The sequence below is a fragment of the Rissa tridactyla genome, chromosome 24 (assembly GCF_028500815.1).
Source record: "Rissa tridactyla isolate bRisTri1 chromosome 24, bRisTri1.patW.cur.20221130, whole genome shotgun sequence".
NCBI classification, from domain to species: domain Eukaryota; kingdom Metazoa; phylum Chordata; class Aves; order Charadriiformes; family Laridae; genus Rissa; species Rissa tridactyla.
This window is the reverse complement of record NC_071489.1, coordinates 2,257,707-2,280,956: the sequence shown is the minus strand read 5'-3', so window position 1 is coordinate 2,280,956 and position 23,250 is coordinate 2,257,707. Positions and strand designations below refer to the sequence as shown.

General features: G+C 65.2%; 2 protein-coding genes across 6 annotated transcripts; both read right to left on the bottom strand.

The window, feature by feature from the left end:
• Positions 1-2,429: 2,429 nt before the first annotated feature.
• RAPGEF3 (Rap guanine nucleotide exchange factor 3) lies at positions 2,430-22,437 on the bottom strand. Of its 4 annotated transcripts, none has more exons than XM_054183311.1 (27): positions 22,029-22,437; positions 14,118-14,171; positions 13,680-13,786; positions 12,760-12,881; positions 12,467-12,641; positions 12,134-12,218; positions 11,861-11,921; positions 11,535-11,611; positions 11,274-11,420; positions 10,987-11,096; positions 10,667-10,758; positions 9,986-10,064; positions 9,587-9,737; positions 9,395-9,477; positions 8,968-9,007; positions 8,752-8,833; positions 8,509-8,655; positions 8,286-8,383; positions 7,979-8,104; positions 7,711-7,892; positions 7,535-7,625; positions 6,440-6,490; positions 6,163-6,250; positions 5,951-6,015; positions 5,624-5,678; positions 5,448-5,519; positions 2,430-3,730 (listed from the first exon to the last, which is right to left on the bottom strand). In XM_054183311.1, exons 1-27 carry the CDS (start codon positions 22,320-22,322, stop codon positions 3,612-3,614), a joined length of 2,853 nt encoding a protein of 950 aa, XP_054039286.1. In that variant the 5' UTR covers positions 22,323-22,437; the 3' UTR covers positions 2,430-3,611. The 4 variants fall into 4 exon arrangements, with proteins under 4 accessions (XP_054039286.1, XP_054039288.1, XP_054039287.1 ...); XM_054183313.1 differs by having other exon boundaries at positions 9,656-9,737; XM_054183312.1 differs by having other exon boundaries at positions 10,667-10,755.
• Positions 19,295-22,013, bottom strand: LOC128901350 (uncharacterized). Of its 2 annotated transcripts, XM_054183317.1 has the most exons (3): positions 21,320-22,013; positions 21,082-21,266; positions 19,295-21,044 (listed from the first exon to the last, which is right to left on the bottom strand). In XM_054183317.1, the coding sequence occupies exons 2-3, from the start codon at positions 21,225-21,227 to the stop codon at positions 20,099-20,101; spliced, it is 1,092 nt and encodes a 363-aa protein (XP_054039292.1). In that variant the 5' UTR covers positions 21,228-21,266; positions 21,320-22,013; the 3' UTR covers positions 19,295-20,098. The 2 variants fall into 2 exon arrangements, with proteins under 2 accessions (XP_054039292.1, XP_054039291.1); XM_054183316.1 differs by having other exon boundaries at positions 21,082-22,013.
• Positions 22,438-23,250: the final 813 nt, after the last annotated feature.

Below are 23,250 nucleotides of genomic sequence, written 5' to 3'. Positions count from 1 at the left end.
TGGCTTCTCCTCACACGGTGACGTGGTTTCTCAGGAAGCCTCATCACACGCCTTGCCCAAAGCCCAGATGATTTATACCAGCCACTTCTCCGCCTCGTCACCAGTGCGCTGCGACAGACCCAGGGATGGCCCAATACTGCTGGTCCCTTGTGGCCCGTGTCCCTCTGGTTTGGCCAGCTGTGATGCCGGGAAGAGTCCTCACCCGGAGGCTCCTGCAGCTTCTGTAAACAGCCCCAGTCTCTCCTGGGCTACTTGCCACCGTGGCTGCCATGTGGCCACGCTCCCAATGCTTCCATCACCAGAAACAGCGGGTCCAGGGCAGGGTCTCCCCACCAAGGAGGGGGTCACTCCTTGTGCATCTCCACCTCTGCAGGTGAGAACTCGCCTCCAAACCCCACCCGGGCCAAGGGGAGGCAACTTCTAACCTCCATCAGCAGAGCAGGCAGCGGCCGCCTGCGCCCTGTCCTGCCAACACAGCAGCATTGCGACAGCCTTAATCCCCCCGGGGCGCGTTAGCTGGCACCTGAGAGCCGGGTTTGGTGTAACAAGGACCAGGTTTGGCTTCTTTCTCACCCCTTAGTCATTTCCTACCCTCCAACCTGGGCTGGTGACCCTGCTGACCCGTCCTTCCCGAGAGCAGCCTTTGTGTCACCCTGTGCTCTTTGAGTCCATCAACTGGCTCAAGCATAAGTTTCTCCAACTCCAGGCTGTGCCTCGAGCTCTGTGGGGGGTGAGGAGCTCACATCAGTGGGGCTGGACATCGGATGGTTGGCTGCGGCCATGGTGCGTCCATCTTGCTCCTCTGGGATGCCCCGGAAGAGCAGGAGCCGCAGAACCTGGAGATGGAGCGAGTCCCGCAGCACTTGATGAGGGGGCTGGGTGCCCACCATGGAGGATGGTGGAGGCGGAGCCCATCTCTTCTTGCAGAAGGTTGCTTTCCCAGCCTCACCGGGGAGGACGATGCCTTTTGCCTTGGGCTTAACTGGGAGCGTCGGCTCCACCAGCAAAGGTGTGGGAACGGCGCCTTTATCCCTGTTCCTCAGCCACACCTTCCAGAAGCTGGTGGTGGATGGGTGTGAGGACACCCCACGGTCACCCTCGCACACCCCCCTGGTCCTGCACGCCTTGTTCCCACCTCAACCTTCCAGCGGTGCTGGACCCGCAGGCACCGAAGCCCTCCGAGCCCCTGGGGACAACATGCTTCTCCTCGTCCCGGCCAGTGGTTGGCAGTCGCAGGGACAAGCGCGGGGAGGTGTGTCCAGGGTCACCCACTGCTGACAGACGGACGGCGTCACCGGCTGTCACCGAGCCCTGTGACCCCGTGGAGGCTGCTCACCCACGCGGGGTGAGTCAAGCGCCCCGGGGCTGGCTCCGTGTCCCTCTTGCGTTAGAGCCGAGGAGAGGAGACGGGAATTGCCCACGCTGAGCCCACGGCAGCCAGCCCCGGCCTCGGAGTCCGGGCGGCCACGCTTGCTCCTGTGCCCAACAACGCCGGTGTCTCTCCTCCCTTGCACTACACCCTCGTCCACACCCTGGTTTTTCCCGGGATCTTGCTCGAGGAGGCAACCATCCACCCTCTTATCTTTGCAGCTTTCCACAAGCTGGGCTGCCCAACACCCAGCTTCATCCCCATCCCCTCCCGCCATCCTCCTCTCCGCATCCCCCGCCCCGCACCGCCCCCGCCCGACTCATTGACCTTTTCCAGACTATTTCCCCAGGTTTTCCCTCAGGCTCGGGATGTCTCGGGGCTTCTGCACCTCCATGGGAATCACTGGTGGGGCTGGACCTTCACGCTCGTGCTCCTTGGGAAAACACAGCTTGCGGAGGGGCACGGACCGTGGTGAGCTTCCCAACGGGATGCTCCTCACAGCCCGTGCCGGGAAAAAACCAGACAGGGGTCAACTTTTCCACTCGAGCGGAGTTTTCCCCAGCCGAGCGGGCCAGCATCCCGCCCGCAGCCAAGGAGGGGACGCATCCATCGTCCCGGCCAACCTGCGGACTGAAGGTAATCTGCAGGCCCAGAAACGTCTGGAAAACGCACAACTCTGGTTTAACCCTTCCTTCCCCACACACGAGCTCTTTCGTTTCAAGGCTCCTTTGGTCTTTCAAGGCAAAGATCCGGGGAAAGGTGGCTGCGGCAGGTCTGGGCTGCCCGATTTGGGTCCAGCTGCCAAGGAATCGCCATCGCTTCTCTGCTTTGCCTTGGCTTGCCCGGACACGCACGCTGCTGGGACCATGGGTGGGGATGGAGTTAGAAACCTGGGAGATGCCCGGTGGCACCACCTGGTCCCCGTGGAGCACGGCCAATCGAGCAGAAAACCACAAAGCCAAGCTTTATAGTGGTGGGGGGACCCAGAGGTCCCGGCATGGACGTGGTGCTGGGAGCCACCAGGAACCCGTGTCCCGCCTCGTCGCTGGCTGCGTCACTCGGAACATTATTTAGGTGCGATGGAGACTTTTATTTTAAGCAACCCGTTCATCTGCTTGGTGGTACTAGAAAAGAGCAATTAATGGTCCCTTGTAGCCCAGCCGTACCTGGGGCAAGGCCGGGGCGGGGGGTGGCTTTGGCTTGTGGCTCCACGCTGTGGCTCCGTGGTGGCCCGGCTGGGGCACAGACCTGGCCAGTCACCCAGGCCTGCTCACGGCGTTTGGGAAGGTCATTGCTAAAACCGCTCCGTGCGCATACGGAGATGCTCTGGGGGGAGGGACGGGGGTCGTCACCCCCCACCCCGGGGTCCATCAGCGCTGCCTCCTTCAAAGACATCTCCCCCAAACGCCCGCTCGCGGCCCAGCAGCAACTGGTCAGGGGCTGGGGAGGGCCAGAGCAGGTCGCCATCTCCACCATGAGGCCACCACAACTCCTTCCATGATGGATGCTCTCCTGCCTCCGCGCCAGGGCCGTACGTGGCTATTCCTGCCCCCATCCATGCGGGGAAACTGAGGCACGGAGAAGGCTGTGATTAGCCCAGGGTTTGGCAGCACGGGCTGGTTTAAGCCCCAACAGTCCTGGGGGGGATCGTGATACTTTTCCCGTGGCTCCTGGGGACACGCAGCTCCCAGAGGGTGGGAGAGGGGACGCAGCCAGTGCCTCCCACGGGACACACAGGACAAAGGGAAGGGCAGGTCCCCTCTGGGGCTGCCCCCAGTGTCTGTGGGGCAGCACAGCACCGCGAGCCAGACCCGATGGAGACAGGCCATCGGGGTGCAGTGGCGTTCCCTGCTCGTAGGGATGCTCCAGCTCGAGTCCCTCCAGGAGCAAGGGGCATCTTCCAGCCCGGCACCGCCAGGCTGGGCAGCATCGGGGGGCAGCCAGGGTTCCGTCCTCCCCACGGACGGTGCAGGGAGCGAATCCAGGCTGCTGCAGAGAAGAAAAGGGAGTGCAGCCTTGCATACAAAAATACCTCTATTGCTCACTCCCCTGTCCATGGCCCTTGCCTGCCCGCGGCCCGGCTGCATCCCGGCATCCTGGTGACGGATCTGGCATGGCCGAGCAGAGGCTGCTCTTGGCCGGCTCCTGTGCAGCCCCGTGCCCGGTCCTCCTGGGAGCTGAGCCAGGGGGCTGCCCCCCGGCAGACGGGCTGCCGCGTCCCTGCTGTCCCCCTCCGGCCCCGTCAGGACTCCAGGTCGTGCGAGAGCCGCAGCAGCTCCTTCTGGCTGTCGATGGCTTTGAGGTGCTGCAGGTACGCCCAGGTGGAGACGGGGCTCCGTACGCTCAGGGACTGCTCCGAGCCTGCCGGGGAGAGCTGAGATCAGGGCTGGGCTCTCCCATCCCCCTCCATCCCCTCCGGCTCCGCTTGCCAACCCCCTCCACCACCGCTGGTTCACCACGGATCCCCCTTCGCTGCCTCTCGCCTGACTCCCTGATCCTTCCACTGCTGCTGGCTTGGCTCGTTGACCCCCTCCGTCCCCTTCAGCTCGGCTCACTGAACCTCTCCATCACCTCCAGTTGGCTTATTCATCCCCCTCTATCGCCTCTTGCTCAGCTCATTGAAATTCCCCCTCCATCGCCTCTCCTTCTGCCCATGGATCCCCTCTATCACCTCTCCCTCTGCTCATGGATCCCCTCCACCACCTCATGGATCCCCTCCATCACCTCTCCCTCTGCTCGTGGATCCCCTCCACCACCTCACGGATCCCCTCCATCACTTCTCCCTCTGCCCACGGATCCCTTCCATCACCTCTCCCTCTGCTCATGGATCCCCTCCACCACCTCATGGATCCCCTCCACCACCTCATGGATCCCCTCCATCGCCTCTCCCTCTGTTCACGGATCCCCTCCACCACATCTCCCTCTGCCCATGGATCCCCTCCACCACCTCATGGATCCCTTCCATCATCTCTCCCTCTGCTCATGGATCCCCTCCACCACCTCATGGATCCCCTCCACCACCTCATGGATCCCCTCCATCGCCTCTCCCTCTGTTCATGGATCCCCTCCACCACATCTCCCTCTGCCCATGGATCCCCTCCACCACCTCATGGATCCCTTCCATCATCTCTCCCTCTGCTCATGGATCCCCTCCATCGCCTCATGGATCCCCTCCATCACCTTCCCCCCAGCACACGGATCCCACTCCATCTCCTCATGGATCCCCTCCATCACCTCATGGATCCCTTCCATCACCTCTCCCTCTGCTCATGGATCCCCTCCATCGCCTCATGGTTCCCCTCCATCACCTCATGGATCCCTTCCATCACCTCTCCCTCTGCTCATGGATCCCCTCCATCGCCTCATGGTTCCCCTCCATCACCTCATGGATCCCTTCCATCACCTCATGGATCCCCTCCATCACCTTCCCCCCAGCACACGGATCCCACTCCATCTCCTCATGGATCCCCTCCATCACCTCATGGATCCCTTCCATCACCTCTCCCTCTGCTCATGGATCCCCTCCATCGCCTCATGGATCCCCTCCATCGCCTCATGGTTCCCCTCCATCACCTCATGGATCCCTTCCATCACCTCATGGATCCCTTCCATCACCTCTCCCTCCACGCACGGATCCCCTCCACCACCTCCAGGAACCCGCTGGAGCTGAAGGAGCAGGAGCAAGTGGGGACAGCCCGGCTCCATGGGGCAAAGCGCTGCCCCATCCTGCTGCCTAACCGCTCCAGTGCTTCCGACATGCTGGAAGCGCCCCCTGACCCTCTTTTAACACGTGGAGCTGCTGACTGGTGCCTCCAGCGTGCGACCCACGGCTCGTCCCACACGGGAGAGGGAGCTCAGCCTCCATCCCCGGGTACTCCCGGGCATCAGCAGCATCCGGACCGGCTTTCACCCACTGCAGCCAGGCTGGTGCCCTCGGGACGTGCCTGCGGGACCCCCTGCCCGAGGACGGTGGGTGCACATTCCCCTGGGTTGGCTCCGAGGGGTGGGGGTCCCCCAGGGCAGGGATGGTGGGGGCGGGGGGGGGGGGGGGTGCTGGATGGGTGAGCCCCAGACGTACACGTGGAGATCCTGACAGCTTTGGGGTCCTCCGGCCGGTGCGGGGAGCGATTTCGCAGCGGGGAGAGCGGAGCTGGGTGCGGAGAGAGAGAGAGCAGGAGCTCAGCCCCATCCCCAAAAGTGACGGTCCCCGGCCCCGTCCTCGCTCGCCCCCCCTCACCCCTCGGGAGCACTCACCGTGTGCGTGGCCCCGGCAGCGCTGCAGGACACGCACGGTCTTTGCCATCATGTGCTGTGGGCAATGCACAAAGGTCACTTGCTGTCACCTGGCCCCACTTTGCTCCCAGGCTGGTAAAACACGGTCCCCTCCGGCTTCAGCGGCCGCTGCCCCGTGTCCCCCCGTGAGGGGACGGCCAGGGGTCCTGGCTGCCGGGGGTGGGGGGGTGGGGGCTGCGCTAACGCCATGGGGGACGCTCTGGATCTGCATCCCAGGGAATCGGGGTGGGGGGACAAGCAGGTCCCCCAAGGTGGGGGTCCGCGGGGGAGCCAAGCCGCCCCACTCACCATCTTCTCAAAGTTGATGAGGTTCTCGGCCAGCGTGCGATTGCCCTCGTGGATGAACGTCATGTCTGCAGCGGCGGGGGGGTGGGGGGGAATGGATTTGGGGATCAGATTCCCGGTCCCTGGGAGGGCTGGATGCATCCCAAGGGATCCCCACCACCCTGGCGTGACCCGTTCCCCACCTGCACCCGCAGCTCCCGAGGCGAGGTACCCACCTTTGAGGAGGAGGGGCACGAAGGGGATGATGGGGGGGCTCAGCTTGGCGACGGCCAGGCGATAGACCCTGTGGTTCCACGACGGGTCCTGGGGACGGAGCGGGACCTCAGCGCAGGGGACACAGCCCCGGCTGCTGCCTGCCCCGGGTGCGGGGGAGAAAGCAGGGGGGACGGGGGGCAGCACCTCCACAGCAGCCCTGTGACCTTGCACCCTTTGGGAAGGGGGGGCAAACCCTGGCGGGAAGGGGGATATGGGGCGGGACGGGGCTGCGCTCACCAGCATCCGCTCCAGCGCCGAGTGCAGCTTTCGGATCTTGTGGGGCAGCCTCTGCGCGGAGAGAGGGTCACCATCACTGGCACCCCAGGTGTCCCACCCCCAGAGAGGGTCACTTCCCCAGCACCCTGCCTCTCCCACCCCACAGACCCCCCAGGGAGGGTCACCGTCCCTGGCACCCCGGCTTTCCCACCCCCAGAGACTCCATGAGAGGGGTCACCGTCACCAGCACCCCCGCTCTCCCACCCCCAGACACCCCCCAGAGAGGGTCACCGTCACCAGCATCCCAGTTCTCCCACCCCCAGAGACCCCGAGAGAGGGTCACTGTCACCAGCACCCCGTCTCTCCCACCCCCAGAGAGGGTCACTGTCCCTGGCACCCCGTCTCTCCCGTCCCCAGAGACCCCCAGAGAGGGTCACCGTCACCAGCATCCCAGTTCTCCCACCCCCAGAGACCCCGAGAGAGGGTCACTGTCACCAGCACCCCGTCTCTCCCACCCCCAGAGAGGGTCACTGTCCCTGGCACCCCGTCTCTCCCGTCCCCAGAGACCCCCAGAGAGGGTCACCGTCACCAGCATCCCAGTTCTGCCACCCCCAGAGACCCCGGAGAGAGGGTCACCGTCACCAGCACCCCCGCTCTCCCACCCCCAGACACCCCCCAGAGAGGGTCACCATCACCAGCACCCCATCTCTCCCACCCCCAGAGAGGGTCACCATCCCTGGCACCCCGTCTCTCCCGTCCCCAGAGACCCCCCAGCTCCCCACACCCCGACTCTCCCCCTCTGCACCTCTGTGGGCCCTACACCACCAACTGCTCCGGGTGCTCGCGAGCAATAGGCTCGGAGCCCATTGTCACCCTGGTGGGGGGGACTTTGGCCCCCAGCTGGGTCCAACCAGACCCCCAGGGCTGATCCTGGCCCCCTGCCTTGTGGGAAACAGCCCCCCGCCTCCAGAATCTCCCTCGCTCGGAGCTTACGGGTGCAGGGGCTGCCTGGACCCCAGCCCCCGGGCCACCCTCGCCCAAGCCAGGGGACCCAGACCCGTCACCCCAGACCTCGCGGGACCTCGCGGGGCTGGCAGCAGCCCGAAGGCCGGTTACCTCCCAGGTCTTGGCCAGCCGGCTGACGGCCGTGTTGCTCACACCAAACATCACCGCGAAGAAGGAATTCAGGTTCTTCTGCTCCTTGAGGCTGCCGGCGAGGACAGAGTCAGGCGAGGAGGCCACCACCGGCTCCGTCCTCGCAAGGACGGGGACAGGGGTGGCGAGGCACTCACTGTGCGGCCAGTTTGATGAACTTGCGGAGGAGCTGGGCTCGCCTGCCCACCTCGGGGCAGAGGCACAGCTCCGTGGCCACCCAGTACTGCAGCTCGTTGAAGCGCCGCATGACCCGCTCCAGGTTGGCCGTGGTCACGTCGTGAAACTTCTGCGGCCCGACGATGTAGTGGATCATTTCCACCTGCAAAGCCCAACGCAGCGGCTGAGGGGTGCCCCGAAAAGCCACCCCGGAGGCATCTCCCACCCTGGTCCGGGTGCTGGCCTTACCTGGTGGATGCTCTTGAAGAGGTTCCAGTCGTAGTCGGTGAGGTGGCTGGCCAGGTCCTTGGAGCTGATGAGGTCCAGGGTCTCTGAGGAGCCGACGTGGGGGCCCAGCTGCTCGGGGTGGGGGGTCTGTGCACAGGAGAGAGGATGCCCGACCCCTCCGGCCATTACCAGGGAAGGCAACACCAGCCCCTTCCCGGGATGGACACCCCCAACCCTGAGCTGCTATGGAGGCACTGCAGCCCCAAATCCCGCTTGGGGGGTCATCCCCGTGCTGCCCACCCCCAGGACCCCCCTGCCCCGTACCCACCAGGCTGCCCAGTTCCTCCACGCTCACGGCAAAGAGCCTCTCGTTGAGCCCCAGCGCCGTGAACACCCCCACGGCGTCCGGCTGCAGCCCCACTTTCTCTGCAGGAGAGAGGAGGGTCGGTGCCGGGATAGAGAAGGGGCCTGATCCTGGCTGGCCACAGGGCAATTGTCACCCTGGCACGGTGACATCCCGGGGCTGGGGTGGGGGGGGGGAGCCCGCTCACCTCCGGCTGAATTCACCTTCACTAGGATGTGCTCCCGGTCCCGGCCCAGCCGGGGGGCGAGGGACCGCAGGACGTCCCGCACCGAGGCGTTGACGGGCAGCACCGTGATCAGGCACGAGTGGTCCGGTCTGTAGATCTCGTAGGGCACTACGGGGGGGTGGGGGGTGTATGTGTGTGTGTGTGAAAGAGTTTTAGCATCCCAGCCGCTGGGGAGGGGACAGTCCCCACTGTCTGTGACCGTACCTTTGTCCTGGGCTCTTAAGGCACAGCTGCTGCCCGGAATGGCCTCCTCCTGGCTCGTGAGCCAGTTCACCGAGCTCCGAGCCTGCGGGTAAGGTGGGGGAGAGCGGGGAGGATGCCACCCTGCCAGCTACCCCTCCTGCTGGGGGTCACCAGAGGCCAAGGGTGACCCAAGTGTCCACCTCCCTCACCCTGGCATCCCCCCAGGGCCACCCCTACCTTGGGCTGGGGAGAAACGCTGCCGTCTCCGTTCTCCAGCCTGCAGGGAGAGGATAAAGGTGGTGTTAGAGCCCTGCAGCCCCCGTCTGTGCTGGAGACAGAACCGGGTCCTGCAACCCCCCAGGATCCAGGCCACTACCAAGCCCCCCGAGCATCCCTGCCCCACTGGGCACCAGATGCCCTCCTGTGGCCGGGAAACCCCCATGCTGGGGACAAAGCGGCCCGAGAGCTGCTGGCATCCCCCCCAGCATCTCCCCAAGTCGTGGCAATCACTGCTTTGTTGGCCAAAAGCTCAGCCCCATGAAAAGCACAATATCCTGCGGGCACGAGGGGTGCAGGACCCGGGGACACGGGCATCAGCGATGGCTCCGGGGGCAGAGCCAGGCTGTTTCAGACGGGGACAGCCCTCCATCCCCGGGGGACTCACGCTCGGGGCCGCCGGCGGTCCTGCGCTTGCTCCTGGCCCAGCCCGCCCAGGCGGGGGTCCTGGCTCGCCAGGTCGGCGAGATTCTGCGGGAGGAAGGTGCCCAGAAGGTCAGCAGAGGGTGGTGAGAGCCAGACCCCCCCCTCTCCCCTCTGGGGACATCCCCTCCCACCCTGGTCCCGCTGCCGCCGGTACCTGCAGCAGAGCCGTGGTGCTGCGGTCGCCCTGCAGCAGCCGCCCGTAGAGCAGCACCCACTGGCTCACCAGCCGCAGGATCTTCCGCCGCTTGTGCAGGGAGTAGGTGGCCTTCTCCTGCTCCGAGCCCTCCAGCGGCTCCGCGCGGAAACTGGGACCAGTCAAGGGCACCAACACGGGTGACGGGGACCCCCAGAGGTGTGCACCCAGGACAGGACGGAAGATGGGGATGTGTCCCGTGCCCAAGAGCCTGGGGAATTCGGGGCTCCCCTGGCCAACCCCTGAGGTCCCACTGGGGTGACAGGGACCAAGTTGGGCGCGCTGGCCCCTGGCCGGGGGGTGCGTGGAGTGGGATGGAGCCCGGTGTCCCCCCGACAAGTTCCAGCCGCAGAAGGATACTGGTGCAGCAGAGCTCTGCAGAGCTGCGAGGTCGGCATGAACACGGTGTAAGTCAGCAGGAAATCCCCCAGCAGGGTATCTGGAAGGGACCGGGCCACCATCATTCACCCGTCACGGCGGCCAGCAGGCTGGGGACACGGTGGTCACAGCCAGGCGGCACACCTGGCTGGGAAAGGGTCACCCGCGCCCTGCATGGGGTTGGCCTGTGGCGTCCCCCACCAGGGTGACCGTGCTCATTGCGGGTCATTTTTTGCTTCTAAAAATGACGGAAAGGGCTGGCGGGGCGGCGGGTTTTGGGGGCGGAAAGAAAAACCCAAGGGCTGCAGGAGAAGCGCAGCACTCGCAGGCAGCGAGCCCCAAGGCAGCGACGATGCCGCCAGCTCGGCTGCTCCGATTTTTTACCCGCTGGGGACATCTCCTGGTTCCCGTCTCGCCTGGTTTTGCTCCGCTCCAAAGGCAGAGGGAGATGGAGGGATGCGGGAGAGGAGAGAGGAGACGCTCCCTGCCCTGGGGCTGCCTCCCCTATCCCGGCCCCGATGGGGGGTTTTTAGGGTGAGAGGAGCAGCTTTCGGGGTTGATCACCAAAGGCAGTCCTGCCCGGTGCTGGTCCCCCTGCCCCCATCTCAGGGTGGCTTGGGGACGTGGTCCCCGGAGCAAGGGGGAGACCCCCCTCCCACCTACCCACGGGGTCGTAGAGCGTGGCGTCGAGCCTCATGAACTCCAGCAGATGCTCGAGGATCTTCTCCGGCGTCCCAGCCATCACGAAGTACCTGCTGGGCAGAGCACCGGGCGCATCAGGGAAGGACGGGCCACCCCAGCTGTGGGCAGGGCCACCACGCCGGGCCACCGGGCCGCTCGATGTAGCTGCTCAGCATGGCCTGGCATCCCTGATCCCCCTCTGAGGACACGGAGACTCCTCCAAGGGAAGCCGGAGGAGGCAGGGGGACAGGCAGCGTTGATGGCATGGCTGCGAGGAGGGGACAGGGACATGCTGCTGTCACCTGCTGCTCCGTGCCGCGGCTGGCTGGTTGCCGCCACCCTGCAGGTTCTTCTGCAGGACGAGCACCACCTTCCCGTGCTCCTTCAGGCGCACGGTGTTGGCTTCCACATCCTAGAGAGAAAAACCAGCCATCAGCCCGGCTCGGAGCCGTCAGGGAACCCCCGGCTGGCTGATGGCACCCCAAAACCCCGTGTTGGCAGGCGGAGAAGTGTCCTCCCCTGCAGACACCAGGGAGGGTGCACGGTGTGTCCCGGCTGGGACCCAGCGCCCCACAAGCCCCCTGCCCACCTTGAGGATGTGGTTGAAGTCCTGCTTGTCCACCCGGAGGAAGTGGCAGTTGTCCTCTCGCAGGATGATGGTGGCCGCCCGGGGCGCGTCGTTCACCAGCGCCAGCTGCCCAAAGTCGTCCCCCTCGTGCAGGGTGGCCACCAAGCCCTGGAGGGGGGTGGGCAGAGAGGGCGAGGGGATGGCGTGGGAGCCCCTCATCCCCGCTGGGGGGACAGTGACATGGGGTGTCTGGAGAGCCCCGCGGCACAGGGACACCCCTACCTTGCCATGGGTGACCACGTTCACCGAGCCCTTCCAGATGATGTACCACGATGTGCCCTTATCTCCTTGGCTGAACACTGCAGGGGAAATGGGGGCAGTCAAAGAGGAGGAGCCCCCAGGCATCCCTCTTCAGCCCGTTCCCCCCCGAGCCCCCAGCCCAGGAGAATGCGGCGAGTGCTCCGGTCCCCTCCATGCCCGGTCCACCAAGGGACAGCGAGAGCATCCACACTGATGGCAACGGCTCCAGCCGTCCTCCCCAGGCTGGGGATCCTTCCCTGGGGGTCCCGGGGTGCCCTTGCACGGCTCCGGGGGCCCACGATACTCACGCACGGTGCCAGCTCTCTGGTGCGACTCGAACATCAGCACGGACGCCAGCTCCCGCTTCACCTGCGGCAAGAGGCACCCGCCATGAGGGTCACCCCGGCCCGGAGCTGAGCCAGGAGGGGACACCCGTGGGAACAGGGGACAGGGCGGGAAGGGAGCCCAGGGATGCTCAGAGACGCCCAGATGGGAAGTGATGGGATGCGGGAGGATTTGGGGAGCAGGAGGAGTTTGGGGACACACAGATGCACGCGCCGCGGGGGGAGCGGGGCGCTCACCGAGTTGGAGAGATGAGCCACGGCTTTGATGTGGAGGAGCTCCTCAAATATGAGCTCCAGCTCGTCCTCCGTGCGCTGGGCAGGCCTGGGAGGGGACGGGGCGGGGGGGTGAGCAGCCATCCGTGCCCCCTCTCCCCACCACATCCCAGGGCGCAGACACCCCTCTGCAGGCACAACCCCCTGGTCCAGCACCCTCTTTCTCCCCCCGTCTGGCAGCCGTGGAAGAGATGCTCGGGTCACCCTCACCCACCGCAGCCCCTTTGGGACTCCAGGGTTGAAATGAGCCCTCCCCCCGCCAGCCCCCGGCCCCCCGGGAGCCCCCGGGTCACTCACGGCTTGCGCAGGGCCATGGTGAGCAACGCGTCGGGACCCAGCTGGGCCAGGAAGGCCAGTGCCTCCAGCAGCTCCTCCGCATCCCGCAGCCCCGTGCCGGACTCGGGGCTCAGCTCCAGCTCAGCAAAGCGGTAAAACTGGGTGTCCTTGTCCTGGAAATGCCACTCCTCCTTCACTGCAGGGCGGGGGGAGAGCGCCATGAGCTCGGCCGTGCACCCACGGCAGACCCGGGGGGGTGCCACGTGCACCCACGGCAGCCCCCGGCAGCCCCCAGTCCCACCGCCCGCCCTCACCGTGGGTCAGGACACCTCCGTCCACCAGCACCTGGCAGACGCCGACGGCCTGGCTGCGTGTCTGCACGGCCAGCCCGGCGCTCAGCAGCCAGTCCACCAGCTCCTTCCCCGAGCAGCACTGCCTGCAACGGCAGAAAGGGTGAGAATTGTCCCCAAAACGGGGCTGCGGCACCCGGCACCCCGGGGGAGCCCCTGCCTGGGACGGTGCCTTGGGTTGAGCGACACAGGACTAATTTCTCTTCTAACGCCGGGGAAAACTGCACTTTTAGAAGACTCTAGTGCCTGAATCGGTGAAAATATTTACTTTATCGCCAGCTCTGGGGGGCGGGTTTCAAGGGCTCAGTGTTTTCGAGGTGCGGGGACAAGGAGGAGCGAGACCCGGGCACTCGCCCCAAGCTGCCACTGGGGTTATTCCATCCCATGGATGGCACATTCCAGAGAAATCAGAGAGTTTGCTGAGTTCTCTCTCGCTCTCCCCTGATGGCTGCCATCCTGAGCACTCCTCGCCCCGGTGCCGGAGCCCCGAGCCCTTCCCTTCCTCCCGCGGCCGCAGCGCTCGCAGGGTCCCACCTTGGCTGTCCCTGCGGGGAGCACACGGCTTCTGCTGGGGGAACGGGCCGGGCATGATCCTTGGGTATTTTATATTGGTATCGGGATCAATACTGGTCCTCTAGTGTTATTAATGTTAATTATTTACTCTTATCCTATTAAATCTATTTATATTTCAACCCTCGTGTATCCTTGTTTTCCCCGATTCCCCTTCCCGGGTGGGGAGGGCTCATCAGGTGATGGAATAATTGTCTAAATGACAATAAACCATTACGGGTTTCTGAAACCCTATCAGAGGGACAGGAGAAGTCCTGCCCTCGTCCCGGGCAGCCCGGGGTGTCCCCTGGCACGGCAGGGTGCCGCCGTCCCACCTGTGATGCCGCAGGTGATGCTTGTGGTCCCGGATGAGGCCGGGGCGGGTGCTGGTGAGGTGGATGAAGAGGAGCTTCCCGGCTCGCCAGATCTTCTCCGAGGATGCCTGGGGGTGGAAAGGGATTTTACAGCTTGCCGGGGAAGCGGGGAGAGCACGGGTGGCAAGGTATGGACCCTGACACCTCGCAGGGTCATCCGTGTCCCCAACACCCTGCACGAGCTGCGATACACCCCACGCCCGCCCCAGCACCCCGGGATCTCCGTCGCCCGCCCCCAGGAATGGCCGAGCCCAGGGGCGTGAGCATCCCAGAGCTGAGCCAAGGACCCCAGGGTACAGGGGTGCTCCGGCCCCCCACCCCTCACAGCCTTCAAGACATGATTTGCCATCCTCCCCCTCCCCAAACTCAGGTCCTTGTGGCTTTTCCCAGCCCACCCACCTGGGTAAGGCTGTGTCCATAATCCAGGGTGGATTCCGTGTCCAAAAGTGGAGTCTGGAAAACCGAAAAGAAGGGGGTTAGAATTATAGAATCACTGAATGGTTGGAGTTGGAAGGGACCTTAAAGCCCACCCAGTGTCGCCCCCTGCCCTGGGCAGGGACACCTCCCACCAGCCCAGGTTGCTCCAAGCCCCGGCCAACCTGGCCTTGAACCCCTCCAGGGATGGGGCAGCCACAGCTTCTCTGGGCAACCTGGGCCAGGGGCTCACCCCCCTCACAGCCAAGAATTTCTTCCCCAGATCTCACCTAAATCTCCCTCTTCCAGTGTAAAACCCTTCCCCCTTTTCCCATGGCTCCCCTCCCTGCTCCAGAGTCCCTCCCCAGCTTTCCTGGAGCCCCTTGAGGGACTGGAAGGGGCTGGAAGGTCTCCCCGGAGCCTTCTCTTCTCCAGGCTGAACCCCCCCAGCTCTCTCAGCCTGTCCCCACAGCAGAGGGGCTCCAGCCCTCCCAGCATCTCCGGGGCCTCCTCCGGCCCCGCTCCAACAGCTCCGTCTCCTTCTGCTGTTGGTGCCCCAGGGCTGGAGGCAGCGCTGCGGGGGGGTCTCACAGAGCGGAGCAGAGGGGCAGAATCCCCCCGCCTCGCCCCCCTGCCCACACTGCTGGGGCTGCGGCCCCAGTTGCCGGTGGCTTTCTGGGCTGCCAGCACACATGGCTGGGACATGTCGAGCTTCTCACCCACCGGCCCCCCCAGGTCCTTCTCCTCAGGGCTGCTCTCCAGCCATCCTCCGCCCAGCCGGGGTTTGTGCCTGCGGTTGCCCTGACCCAGGGGCAGGACCTTGCACTGGGCCTGGTTGAACTTCAGGAGGTTGGCAGGGTCCCACCTCTCCGGCCCGTCCAGCTCCCTCCGGATGCCATCCCTTCCCTCCTGCGTGTCACCGCGCCACACAGCTCGGTGTCGTCAGCAAAGTTGCTGTGGGTGCCCTTGATCCCACCATCCATGTCACCAACAAAGACGTTAAACAGCACCGGTCCCAGTACTGACCCCCGAGGACCACCATTTGTCATGGCTGGTGGCCGTGGGGGCTCTGCCGTGCCCCCCCTCACCCCACACACCCCAAGGGGGCTCCTGCCCCCTCCCAAGGCACAGCTCAGCCTCGGCCCTACACCAAGACGAGCATCGGCGCACGTTCCCCAGCACCGACCTCCTCGAAGCAAGGCGAAGCCTTCCCTCTGCCCCGTCCTCGCTGAAAACGGCCCCCGCCAATGCTTGCGCCCAGAAACCTGCCTATTTTTCCCTGCATCACCCGAAATCTTCGCCGCTTTACACCCCCTTTTCCCTTGCACGCCCCCCAGCCACGCCAACACCCCGGCCACGCGCTCGCAGGGAGGGCACCCCCCAGGGCGACCCCTTTGGGTACCACTAAAGATCCTGCTTCAGGGAGCAGCGACCTGGGACGTCCCAACAGAAAAACGAGCCCGGATCCGGCTCGAAGCATCACCGTTGTGCCACCGTGTCCCACCGGCCCCATGCGTGCACCGGGGGGACCTCACCCCCCCAACCCCCCCCCCCCCGACTCCCCGCAGTTATGTTTAACTTCAGAAAGGGAAGTGCATTCAAATGAGGGAGCCGGGAGATAAAAGAAGGAAGTTAAAAGTAAAATCGTTGCAAACAGGGATCAAAGCCATGGGATTTGAGGCAGGGAGCTTGCCACTGGGGGAGAAGGACTTCAGAAAGACCTGGGGAAGCTGGCGCAGCCCCTGGGGAGGGAGCGGTGGCCAAAACCCAGGGTTTTTCCTCCAGCTTTGAAGCCGGGTCCAAACAAAGAGGACGGAAAAGATCCCAAACTCCGTCGGGTTACGGGAACGGCCCCAGAAAGCCTTGGAGAGGCGGAGGATGAGCTTGCAGAGGACACCAGGGATGGGAGCCGCGGCCAGGCTGTCCCAGGGCAGGCGATGGGGAGCAAGAGCTGCAGAGGACGAGGGGAGCAGAGAGCCATGAAGAGCACGTGCCCGAACCCTTCCCTGCAGGCGACGTGTCCGGGGACGGCTCTCAAATCACAGCACGGCCAGAAAAAAAAACCTTAAACAAATCAATAAATCCTGAAAAATCAGCTGTGACGAACCACCGAGACGCGGCGGTTCCGTGCGCCGGGAGGAGCTCGGCAGCAGAACGGCAGAATTGCGGCGGGTGATGCGTAACCTCGGAGCTGGCGAATATGAAGCTGTTTTTCCAAAGGATTTTAAGGGAGAACCTGGAAACAATGGACCAGCAAAGCAGAGAGTCACCGGGCACGTGCTGGGTATGGGGGAACAGCAGCGGGTAACATTCAACACAGAAATGCCTAAAATAAGGCATATGAGGAGAAAACAAGCTCAGTCTTCCCTCGCTCGTGGTCAGAGGCTCTGAACTCAAGCAGGAGTCTGCGGCGGTGACCGAAAATGTGAACTTGGGCCTCGACAGCTGTGAAAAAAATGCAAATAGTGGGATGGGTGTCAGTAGGAAGAGAGCAAAATAGGAAACCTCGCCGAGCCACGGCACACCCGGAGCAATTCAGTGCTCCCTGAGGAGAGAAACGCACCCCTTGGGGGGTGGAAAAGCCCTGTCGCCCACCAAGGTTTTCACTCCATTTAACTTAAATCTGCACGTGAGGAGTGGATCCAACGCAGTTTTCTAAACCGGTTCCTCTTTTAATGTTTTCTTATCCCAATATGCTGTTTTCTTAACCCAAAAATAGCTCAGGGATCCAAAAATGGCACAGGGAGTCCCTCCCGGAGGGACTGGCATCATCGCATTGTCAGGAATAGCTGGGGGCCATCTCCGACCGAGCCACATCCCGGCTGTCGGGGACAGACCGGCTGCCAACCGCTGCGGCACAATCCGGATCCGCGTTCAGCTCCGCCATCCAGAGCGACGCCGGTCCCTGCCAGGCCACGCTTGAGTCCTCGGTTTCTCCACCACCGCTCATCCCTCTGGTTATCCCCCATCGGCAGCTGATTTTTAACCCTTGCGTTCATTTTCCTCTCCTCAGGGAACGGATGCTCCGGGCAAAATCATAGAACCGTAGAACGGTTTGGGTGGGAAGGGACCTTAAAACTCACCCAGTGCCACCCCCTGCCCTGGGCAGGGACACCTCCCACCAGCCCAGGTTGCTCCAAGCCCCGGCCAACCTGGCCTTGAACCCCTCCAGGGATGGGGCAGCCACAGCTTCTCTGGGCAACCTGGGCCAGGGGCTCACCACCCTCACAGCCAAGAATTTCTTCCCCAGATCTCACCTAAATCTCCCCTCTTTCTGTTTAAAACCCTTCCCCCTCGTCCCATGGCTCCCCTCCCTGCTCCAGAGTCCCTCCCCAGCTTTCCTGGAGCCCCTTGAGGGACTGGAAGGGGCTGGAAGGTCTCCCCGGAGCCTTCTCTTCTCCAGGCTGAACCCCCCCAGCTCTCTCAGCCTGTCCCCACAGCAGAGGGGCTCCAGCCCTCCCAGCATCTCCGGGGCCTCCTCCGGCCCCGCTCCAACAGCTCCATGGCCTTCCTGTGCTGAGGACTCCGGAGCTGGCCGCAGTTTTCCAGGCGGGGTCTCCCCCAGAGGGGAGCAGAGAGGGACCAAAAAAAGCCGAGGGAGGAAGGGCTGAAGCATCATGGCCCGGCCCAGCCGCAGCCCCGGTCCCGCTGCAAAGGCGGCCGCGCTCCCATCCCGGGGGCTGCCCAGAGGGACGAGGGCTCCCTGAATAAACAACCTTTTCATCTGCGTGTGCCGCATAAATCACAGGCGGGGTGTCGGGGCGGGGGGAAGGCAGAGCACCCGTCAGACCTGGAGAAGGCAGAGCACCCGTCAGACCTGTTCTCCACGCGCTGCCCCGGCCGGGGCAGTTACTGCCCTTTGAGCATTAACCCCGCGACGGGGTGAGGGCCACCCTACCTCGGGGCGTCTTCACCTCGAGGGGAAGGTTTTGTGGTGTGTGTCCCGTCTCCCCCCCCCCCCCATTTTTTCCTGGCCCGCAGCACCCCGGGCTGGTGGGGGAGGTGGTGGGCACTCGAAACACGGCGTCTTCTGGCCCGGATCCTGCTTGGATCCGCTGGCTTTGGGACGGTGGGGAAGGTTTGAGCAATCCCAGCATGAGGGACAGCCCGGACGAAAGCCTCAATTAAGGGCAGGAGTAATTAGCTTCAGAAACCTTCTTTGCAAATGAATTCAAGGACAAAAAATATCGCCTACCGGGAGCTGAGGGGACTCCAAAGAATCCCGGCACCTCCTGGCAGGGTGATGGAGGCGGACACCCGGCGATGGGTGCTCTGCCCTGCACTGCCTGCCTGTCCCAACCCCTGCCTGGCTCAGGCCGCTCCCCGGGTTTCCTCCAGCCCTTTCCATACCCTCAGCTCTTCCCCATCCTCCTCCAGACACCTCTGGAGCAACCAACCTGCCCTCAGCACTTTGCAACTGGTTTAGGAGAGATTCGGGGAGCGGAAGGATGGAAAACAAGCGGCTTCGGGAAGGCAGCAGGTCCCTGGGGACACTCCCGACTCGGCCACGCTGCCGCTGAGGCCGGGACACGGTGACTTACTCACTCTGCAAACTCTCCCCAGCCTCGTGACCGCCCCGTGGAACAGGAAACGCGCCGGCAATCGCAGAGCAAATGTTTGCAAATAGGAGCCGGGCTGCGGCCGGAGAGAGGAGCTCCCCCCTCCGTGGCACCCGGAGCTTCGTGTCACCCCCTCGGGTGCAAGCGTCAACTGCTCCGGCGGTCCCCAACCCGCCTTTGGCATCACCCCGTAAGGGAGGTCTGTCCTTCAGGCAGGGAGCCAGGACGCGCCGCGGTCCTGCTCCGAGCCACGCTGACAAGGACACCGAAGGAGACTTGCAAAAACCCTGCCCAGGGACGAGCGCTCGGAGCCATTCCTCCCTCCTGGGCTTTTCTCCCTGCCAGGCCAGCTCTTGAACCGCCCGCAAAACCTCACGGCTGGCCCCAAAAACCCCGGCCCAAAGCATCCCTGCTGCCCAGCTCCCGGGTCCGGCCCCACAGGATGCCCTCCCCACCCTCACCCCCTGCCTCATCGCCGTCTCCGAACCGCTTCCGAAGGAGTTGCCTCTTTCCATCTTCCTGCTTACGGGACGCGCGGGCGCTCGGATCCTGCTTGTCTCCAGAAATCCGGCAGCAGTGGGCGGGCGGGCGGGCGGCCAAGGCCAACGGCGACCATTCCACGCTCGCGCGCTGCTTTTGTTTGGGATCCCGAGGAAAACAACAGGAGTTATTTCAGGCTTTACGGCTCCGGAGAAAGTCCTCGCCCATCCGCAGCCTCCAAAGGCCCGGCAGCCAGCCAGGGGCTTGCCATCCCCCCCGGGAGCCTCGCCGGGGAGGGGGGGGGTCAGGGGACCTGCTCTGTCCCCTCCGTCCTCTCCAGGAACGTGGTGGCACTTGTACTCTGGGAAGGTGAAGGACGGAGCTGCTTGGGGATGCCGGGCTGCGATGTCCCGCTGATGCCAGGGAACGGCAGCCTGGGCTGGAGGTTTGTGGCAAAGAAAGAGCTGGGAGGGATTTGCCGGCACCGGGATGAGGGAAACAAGTTGCCAGGAGGGATGAGATGGAGCCACCAGGCGAGGAGGAGTTTCCAGGAGCCGTAGGCTTGCAGCGATGGGGACAAGGGACAATATTGCTGCTCCAAGGCACAGCCAGACGGTTCCCCGCCGTCCGCCTCTCCCATACCCGCCCTGAGGAATGGGCACCTGCAAAAAGTGGGGAAACACCCCCCCTTCCCCAGCAAAAATCAGCTCCGCTCCCCTCAAACGGCCGGCGGTTGTCCCCACGCACGGCAGAGCCACTCGGGGAGGGGACACTCCTGCACGTGCCACCGCGCTGCCAGACTCGGTCAGGTTTATCCCGGTCCGGCAGTTTAGCCCAGTGACGCTCCAGCCCGCTGCTTTCCTGACCTCAAAAAACTCAAAAAACCTGCCCAAAATTAAGTTCCTAAAAGTTCTGGGGAGAAAAAAATCAGGAAGAAGGGGGGGGAGGAAGGGAAAAGAGAGGAAAGCTCTTATTTTTGTGAAGGAGCTTGCACGCCGCACAGAAATGCCGAACGGGGGGGTGTTCCCTTAAAGTAATTTCACTTTTTTCCTTAAAAAACATTTGTCTCGGGTCAAGCAGTGTGGGAAGGGGAAGGTCAGGAAGCTCAGATGGGGCAGGTGAACAGGCTCCGGGGTCACCTCCCAGCACAAAGGGGACGGCAAGAGGCCAAGAGCGGGGACCTTTTGTACCCCAGAGACCCCCAAGGGACGGCACGGACCCGGGGAGGGAGGACGTGAGGTTGAGCACCGTCCCGCTGCCAAGAGACAGGTTTCTCCTGGAGAAACGGCCTGACCCTGGCGGGGAGGGAACGTTTTGAACCCCGTGTGCCGCAGGGGAAGGTCTTTCCTGTTCGCACGCTCGGGGTTGGGGTGCGCTGCCCGGCCGCCGCGCGCCGCAGCACAATAGCACCGGGCTCATTTCATGCCTGGCTGCCAAACGCTGCCGGGAGAAGGGGTCAGGGCAGGCGGCTGCAGAAATGCCTGGCTCCCTGCACGCCTCGCCTGGCTCCTTGCACGCCTGGCTCCCTACATAGCTTGCCTGGCCGCTTGCACGCCTGGCCCCCTGCACGCCTGGCCCCCTGCACGCCTCGCCTGGCCCCTTGCACACCTTGCCTGGCCCCTTGCACGCCTGGCTCCCTGCACGCCTGACCCCTTGCACGCCTGGCCCCTTGCACGCTTGGGTCGCTGCACGCCTGGCTCCCTGCACGCCTCGCCTGGCCCCTTGCACGCTTGGCTCCCTGCACGCCTCACCTGGCTCCCTGCACACCTCGCCTGGCCCCTTGCACGCCTGGCCCCTTGCACGTCTTGCCTGGCCCCTTGCACACCTGGCTCCCTGCACACCTGGCCCCTTGCACGCTTGGCTCCCTGCATGCCTGGCCCCTTGCACGCCTCACCTGGCTCCCTGCACACCTGGCCCCTTGCACGCCTCGCCTGGCTCCTTGCATGCCTGGCCCCTTGCATGCCTGGCTCCTTGCACGTCTTGCCTGGCTCCTTGCACATCTTGCCTGGTTCCTTGCACGCCTGGCCCCTTGCACGCCTCTCCTGGCTCCCCGCATGCCTGGCCCCTTGCACGCCTGGCCTGGCTCCTTGCGTGTCTGGCCCCTTGCACGCTTGGCTCCCTGCACACCTCGCCTGGCCCCTTGCACACCTGGCCCCTTGCACGCCTCGCCTGGCTCCCTGCACGCCTGGCCCCTTGCACGCCTGGCTCCCTGCGCGCCTGGCCTCCCAGCCAGCAAACAGGAGGGGGGGAGCAGGGTGCAGGTCACAGATCACAGCCCGCTGCCAGGCCAGCCAGGAAAGAGGGAAAGGCCAGACCTGCCCTGCAAAGCCCTGCTCAGAAAGTGGCGCTGGAGGCGGCGATAAGCCTTGGGGGGAGCCCTACTTGGTTCTTGCGGTGGCTTCGCTGAACCCCGTCCTCACCCAGGTGCAGACCGCCGGGACAAGGAGGGACCCTGAGAGGGGACAGCCGGCAGCCAAGGGGGTTCCTTGGCCCAGGGTCCATCCCTTGGGGCAAAGAGGGACGCTGACAGGGGAAAGCCGGCAGCCAAGAGGGTTCCTTATCTCAGGGTCTGTCCCCCGGTGCCAGGAGGGATGTTGATAGCGAAAAGCCGGCAGCCAAGGGGGTTCCTTGGCCCGGGGTCCATGCCTTGGGGCAAAGAGGGATGCTGAGAGGGGAAAGCCGGCAGCCAAGAGGGTTCCTCGGCCTGGAGTCCGTCCCCTGGTGCCAGGAGGGATGCCGAGAGGGGAAAGCCGGCAGTGAAGGGGGTTCCTTGGCCCGGGGTCCGTCCCCTGGGACTCTCGGTGGTGGGGGGGGTCCACCGACCGGGTCTCCCCCCTCCCGCCCAGCCCGCACTCACCCAGCGGATGCCTTGGATGCGGGGCAGGCTGCCCCCCTCGCCCTCCAGCCGGATCTCGTAGCTGGAGCTCCGGAACAAGTGCATCTTCTTCAGGAGCACCGAGAGCCGGTTCCCCTCAGCCCCGGCTCCCCCGGCGGGGGGCGGCGGCGGCGGCGGCGACGCGGGGGGGGACCGAGCAGCACCGGCCCCCGGTTCCAGCCCGGCTCGCCGTGTGCCCTGCCGGCTCCGGGCTACCGGGGCTCCGGGGCCCCGCCGCGCCGCCTCCCCGGCCGCCCCGGCCCCGCCAACCTTCATGAGGCGGCGGGGCGGGGGGGCGAAGCCATCGCGGCCGCAGCCCCCGGAGCTGCTCCGGCGGCTCCGCGGCGCTGCTCGGGACGGGACGGGACGGGTCGAGCTCGGCGCCGCCACCGCCGCCGCCGCCGCCGCCGCGCCGGGCTGGGCGCGCCCCGCCCCCGAGCGGGCTGGGAGCGGGAGCGGGAGCGGGAGCGGGAGCGGGGCCCGCCCGCAGCCCCTCCCCGGGGTCCCACGGTCCGACACCCCGCACCGCCCTCGGCACCGGGAAACCCCCCCCAACACACCGCTCTCGGCGTCGGGACACCCCCCCCCCAACACCGCCCTTGGCACCGGGACACCCCCCCCCCCACCGCCACCCTCGGCACCGAGATACCCCCCCCACCGCTCTCGGCACCCGGACACCACCCCACCACCGCCCTCGGCACCGGGATACCCCCCCCACCACCACCCTTGGCACCGGGACACCCCCCCACCACCGCCCTCGGCACCGGGACACCCCCCGACACCGCTCTCGGCAGCGGGACACCCCCCCCCCACCACCACCCTCGGCACCGGGACGCCCCCCCAACACCGCCCTCGGCAGCGGGACGCCCCCCGACACCGCTTTCGGCAACGGGATACCCCCCCGCACCGCTCTCGGCAACGGAACATCCCCCCCAACACATCACCCACGGCACCGGGACACCCCCCCCAACACCGCTCTCGGCACTGGGACACCCCCCCCCCCCACTCTCTGCAACGGGACACCCCCCAACACACCACCCTCGGCACCGGGGCGCCCCCCGCCCGCCCCAGCCCTCGGCAGCGGGACACCCCCACACACACCCCCCGTGGCACCGGGATGCCCCCAGGCCCTCAGCACCAGGACACACCACCACCCCCCCCCCCCGGACTCAACATCCTGGGGGGGGCCTGGCCCGGACCCCCA